A 6,189-nucleotide genomic window follows, 5' to 3' on the forward strand; every position below is an offset into this window, starting at 1 on the left:
AAGTCAATCACATCATTCTCCTAATGATGTGATCCCGTTAATCAAATGACAACTCATGTCTATGGTTAGGAAACTTAACCATCTTTGATTAACGAGCTAGTCAAGTAGAGGCATACTAGTGACACTATGTTGTCTATGTATTCACACATGTATTATGTTTCCGGTTAATACAATTCTAGCATGAATAATAAACATTTATCATGAAATAAGGAAATAAATAATAAGTTTATTATTGCCTCTAGGGCATATTTCCTTCACATATATATATCATATGCTGAAGTGGCTGTCCAGCGCCCTGTGGGCGGTGGTTCTTGTTCTTCTCCGGCGTCGTCGTCCATACTGTCGATGTCTTTGGAGTCGAAATCAAGCATGTCGGTTAAGTCGTCGATAGTGGCTATTAAGTGGATGGTGGGTGGGGAACGAATTTCTTCATCGTCCGCTTCCCACTCAAGCCGGACATAGTTAGGCCAAGAGTCTCCTGACAGGGAGAGAGATTTCAACGAATTTAGCACGTCGCCCAAGGGCGAGTGCTGAAAGATATTCGTGGAGGTAAACTCCATGATCGGCACCCAATCAGGTTCAGTGGGTGCAGATATACGCGGTTCGGAGCCTGCAGCCGGCGACGAGTCCAAGGGTCCGATGACACAGACCTTATTGGAGGCGAAGTCTGTGTTCGGCTCTACCGCCGATGAGTGTGCAGCCTCCGTGGTGGGGCCTATCCACCCGTCCTCGGATGGCACGATCTGCTCCAGATTAAGAGCTGGGGCAGCTGCAGGTGCAATCTCCCGAACACCGTCCGATGGCAGATCTAAGTCATGCTCATCATGACTGTTCGGCGCACCTGTCATGGGCTTGAATCCATCGAAGATCAAGTCTCTGTGGATGTCGGCGGTGTAGTTCAGGCTTCCAAACCTGACCCGATGGCCAGGGGCATAGCTATCGATCTGCTCCAGATGGCCAAGCGAGTTGGCCCGCAGTGCGAAGCCACCGAATATGAAGATCTGTCCGGGAAGGAAAACCTCACCATGAATCGCATCGTTGTGGATGATCAACGGAGCCATCAAGCCTTATCGTGACGACACAGTGGAACTCTCAATGAAAACACCAATGTCGGTGTCAAAACCGGTGGATCTCGGGTAGGGGGTCCCGAACTGTGCGTCTAAGGCTAATGGTAACATGAGGCGGGGGACACAATGTTTACCCAGGTTCGGGCCCTCTATATGGAGGTAATACCCTATTTCCTGCTTGATTGATCTTGATGATATGAGTATTACAAGAGTTGATCTACCACGAGATCATAGAGGCTAAACCCTAGAAGCTATCCTATGATTATGATTGTTGTTGTCCTACAGACTAAACCCTCTGGTTTATATAGACATCGGAGGGGGCTAGGGTTACACAGAGTCGGTTACAGAGAAGGAAATCTACATATCCGAATTGCCAAGCTTGCCTTCCACGCAAAGGAGAGTCCCACCTGGAAACGGGACGAAGTCTTCAATATTGTATCTTCATAGTCCAACAGTCCGTCATAAGTATATAGTCCGGCTATCCGAGGACCCCTTAATCCAAGACTCCTTCAGCCGACACTACCCCCATAGCCGCCGCAACCGCCCGTCCACCTCCTTCGTCTTCGTCCAGCACCAGCCCGTCATCAGCGTCGCCGTCATCTTCCCCGACCACTTCGTCTACTCCGACCACCGTTGGTGACATTGGCCTCGCGCCGATGGACGCCACACTCATCTTCGAGTTTTTCTCTGTTGGCCCCTCCGACTTCTCCGACATGGCGTACAGCTCATGCAGGTCCCAGTCTCCGCATGCCTGGTGCTGGCAACACCGATGCATGCCTTCATCCACGACGTGTCCCTGGGCCTGGCCAGCCTGGTCGGCACTTCCTTCGACTTCGTCTTCGTCCACCTATGCATGCCCGGTGCTGGCAACAATGGTGCATGCCTTCATCCACGATGTGTCCCCGGGCTTGGCAAGCCCGCCGCGAAGCGTCGTCAACAACATCTTCTTCCCGGTGCACCACTACTTCGACACCACTGCGCCCATGCTAACTCGGCCCCCCTTGCGCCCGCGGTTCCACATCGACTTCCTCGACACCGGCCACCCCGACTCGACATCGACCACGACATTCTTCACACGGCTACCTCGACCACGGCTACACCACTCACGCGATCGGCTACATCGACAAACGACACAAAGGGCTATCGCCTGATTGAGCAACCTCGTCGGTTTCCACTCCAGCCACAACTCTGCGATGCATCGACCGTTACGACTATGTGTGTCTGTGGGGGGGGGGGGGTGTCTGTCGACTTGCCTTCGGATTCTTCTCCAGTCTCACCGTCTGCGTCGCTACCGTTGTGACTGCGGGGGATGTTGAGTATCGTGATTATTAGGAAAGACGAGATAAACTAGGATTTGTTCTAGCTTGTCTTGTACTCCAAGTAGATCATTGTACTCCTATATATATGCCCACGAGGCTCAAACAATAGAACAAACAACTATTCCACCAGATCCCTCTCTCCCTTCTAACATTTACGTTATTTGAACAGGTGACCAACTTTATATTTCCCCGCAACCAAGGTGATGAACGAAGACGAACCAACATGTAGTTGGATGGTTAGGAGGATGAGAGTATTCTTGGCCCACTCGGGTTTAAGTCTCAGTGGGAGAAGATGTTCCCGTCGACTACAAGACGGCTACGGTGACTTTGAGTGTATGCTTGTATATATGAGTGTTTAGAGCAACTCCAACGGGGCGACCCATTTCGTTGGCCGCCGTCCGTTCGGGTCTACGCGGACAAAAGTGGAGGCCCAACGCGCCGATCCAAACCCAAAACGCGTCCGCTTCGCGTTCGCGCCGACGCATTTGCGTCCCAAATTTGCGCCCCAAATGCATCAGCACGGAGGCGGAACAGACGCCGCGCGCGCCTTCTTGACGTCCGCCGCGGCCCCACCTGGCGGTTGCTCAACTACCCGCCCTCTCGCGGGTCAGCTTAATTTATGACCCTGAGCCCACGCATCAGCAACGGCGGTCGTCCTTTTTTAAGCCGACCATGTGGCGGGGCCCTCCTCATCCATTTTCCGTCCCCATCGAGGCCATGCTCGCTCCGCCGTCGCTGGCAAGACAACCCTAGCCACCCCAGCCGCCCAAATGGGGCTCTTCTCCGGCAGCAGCAGCAAGCCGAAGGGCAAGGTTCCCGTCGTCCCCTTCCCCATGGAGTTCACCCCGCCTCCGCCTGCGCCTGCTTGCCGGCAAAGGCAGCGGGTGAACGTGCCCGTGCACCAGGCGGAGTGGCACTGGCACCACTGCGTGCTGCTGCCGTACCCCGACGTGACGCTGCCGCACGACTGGCATCTGAATCCGGAAAGGATCCCAGTGTCGGCGGCGCCGCGGTCGGCTAGGGAGCATGCGGAGGAGGTGCATCGCCGGCAGGCGCTCCTGACGCGGGAGCAGCGCCGCGATGAGGCGTACGCCTTCGACTCGCTCAACTGGGCGCGCTGGTTCGCTTCGAGCACGAGGGGGCGAGGCAGCGCGACGTGCGGAGGTCGCCCACAGTGTGCCGCCGCCGCCGCTCATCATCAGGGAGGAAGACCAGGCAGCACGGGACGCCTACCAGGCGGCCCTTGCGGCCGTCTACCGGGAGAGCGAGGAGGACGAGCGGCGCAAGGCGGAGGCGGCAGAAGAATAAGAAGCTCGGTACGAGGCGGCCATGGTGTAGGCCATGGCCCTCTCCGCGGCCGGCGACTGCGTGGTGCTGCCGGTGGCCCCGCCGTCCCCTCCCCAACGCCTCGTCAAGGCCGACCCGGAGCCGCAGCCACAACCGGAGCCGGAGCTGGGCTCCACCGCGAGCTTCTCCTGGACGGGAATGGTGCGCGAGTGGGTGTCGGCGCCACCGGTTTGGATGGGGGCGACCCCCGGCGCAGGAGGCGGCATACCTCGAGCACGGGCGCCAGCGACGGCTGGCTGAGGAGCGGTGTCAAGGCGAGTACGAGGAGATGCTCGAGCGCGACCTCGAGGAGGAGGCGCGCGAGACTCAGGAGGAGGCGCCAGGCCGCGGCTGCACAGGCGGCGGCACAGCCCCCCGCGCCGGAACAGCCCCCGCACCGGCACTGCCCCCGCCGGAACAGCTGCCCCCGCGCCGGAATAGCCCCCCCCCCCCCGCGTCGGCACTGCCGCCGTCGGAACAACCGCCCCCGCGCCGAAACAGCCCCCCGCGCCGACACTGCCCCCGCCGGAATAGCTGCCCCCGGTCTACATCGCCGCCGCATGGGCCACGGCGTTCCCCTGGGCCGACCCTCCGCCGACGCTCATCGACCTCACTGACCCCGAGGACGACGACGACGACGACGCCTAGGGTGCGTTGGACAGCGCGCCGCCTCGTAGTTAGGTTGTTTTTAAATTTTTTTTAATGCTATTGTGGACGCGTGGACTCTCGCCGGCCTTCCTGGTCGGCTTTAATGTTTAATTAAATTATTTTCAGTTGAAATATGCATGCACAGTTTTTTTTTTGTCGGCACCGTCAAAATGGGTCGGGCGCGCGTTGGGCGCATACGCCGACCCAAACGCGAAAGCGGACGTCCGTGTCCACCCTGACCGATCAAAACGGATAAAAAGCGGACGAAATCGCTGTCCGTTTGGGTTGGCCCGTTGGAGTTGCTCTTATGTTTGTAGTGTGTTAAAAAGAAAAGTTGATCAACCAAGGATTTGCAGCGAACTACTCGCGGAATTGGGTTGGACGAAAACAGGGAGCGCCCACACAGATCTCCAACAAAACGGAGGGCACACTCACGCACATGCCCCTACGTGTTATCCTACGCACGAACACGCTCCTTGGCTCTCTCCCAACCCCGATCGATCTTTATCCAGTTGCGGGGCAGTGGTCATCAAAAAGTATCAGAGGCGAGTCACGTGGATTGGTTTTTACTATATGCGGGCCATCTGTGCTCTGCCGCGTCGCCCACCTTACGCTCGTCTGAAACCCACGGTCCCCGCACGCCGGTTTCGCGGTTTCTTGCAGCCTATAAATCCGGCCGGAGCACCCAGCTCTGCCACATCCCATCTCACACAACCTCTACTCATCTTACCTGACACACTTCACTTCCTTCGGATCTCGTGCCACCAAGCTCTGCTCCCGCCAAGATGTCGACGGTGACCCGCGCCTACCTCGACCAGAGGCTCGCCGCCGCCAAGCGCTGCTCCAAAGGTAACGGTTCGGGCCTCAGGCCAGCACTGCTCTGCTCGTATATCCCACCCATTGCAGCCTATGCTTGTGCTGAAACCTGACCTGGATTAACATTTCCCTACGTTGATCCGAAACTGCAGAGGCTGCCATGGCAGGAGCCAAGGCGGCGGCCGTCGCCACCGTCGCTGCCGCAGTGCCCACAGTAAGTAGCCGTTCAGTTCTTCAGTTCCAGAGTTCATAGCACATATCTCATGAATGCGTCACCTGTAATTTAAGCTGGCGAGCGTGAGGATGCTGCCGTGGGCGAAGGCACACCTGAACCCGACCGGGCAGGCCCTCATCATCTCCACCGTCGCCGGGATGGCCTACTTCATCGTGGCCGACAAGACCATCCTCTCCATGGCCAGGAAGCACTCCTTTGAGGACGCGCCGGAGCACCTCAAGAACACCTCCTTCCACTAATTAGACTATAAAATAGATCCATTAGTAGTCCGTAATAGTCTGCACGCCGGACTGGAAGTGTCTGCTGAAAGATGGTATTGTAATGTTCAGGCAGCACTTCTATGAAATCAGGCGAGTGGTGTAGTACTGCGCTTCTTTGCCCGCAAGAACTTATCTGATGAAGTGATCATGTATCCACCCAGTAACCTTGAATTAATAATGACTTGCATTTGTACAACTCAGGCTCACCTGCCATCACTCATCTTACATTTTCTTGTTTGTGATTATCGTTTGAAATGGGACACTGGGAGAGCATGCACACGGCCGACACAACACCGCATCATTTGATCCCCTACTCCTCAACTGTTCTGCGGTGTACGTCAGGATCATGCCACCCCACTTTGTTAAATCTTTTGCGGACCGGGCTGCGGGAGGCAGGTGGCTCTGTAGGGTGGCCCCAGTAATCTTTCACTTCAAATGTTGTGTACTGCTATTTTGAACATTTGTAATGATAAATGTGAGTTTAAATCGCCACTTTTCATTTAGTATATACATCCGAA

General features: G+C 56.3%; 1 protein-coding gene across 1 annotated transcript; it reads left to right on the forward strand.

The window, feature by feature from the left end:
- Window positions 1-5,046: 5,046 nt before the first annotated feature.
- On the forward strand, window positions 5,047-5,867 carry LOC123088016 (early nodulin-93). The gene is made up of 3 exons (XM_044510148.1): window positions 5,047-5,209; window positions 5,329-5,390; window positions 5,465-5,867. Exons 1-3 carry the CDS (start codon window positions 5,146-5,148, stop codon window positions 5,648-5,650), a joined length of 312 nt encoding a protein of 103 aa, XP_044366083.1. The 5' UTR covers window positions 5,047-5,145; the 3' UTR covers window positions 5,651-5,867.
- Window positions 5,868-6,189: the final 322 nt, after the last annotated feature.

Source organism: Triticum aestivum, chromosome 4A (assembly GCF_018294505.1).
Source record: "Triticum aestivum cultivar Chinese Spring chromosome 4A, IWGSC CS RefSeq v2.1, whole genome shotgun sequence".
NCBI lineage: Eukaryota > Viridiplantae > Streptophyta > Magnoliopsida > Poales > Poaceae > Triticum > Triticum aestivum.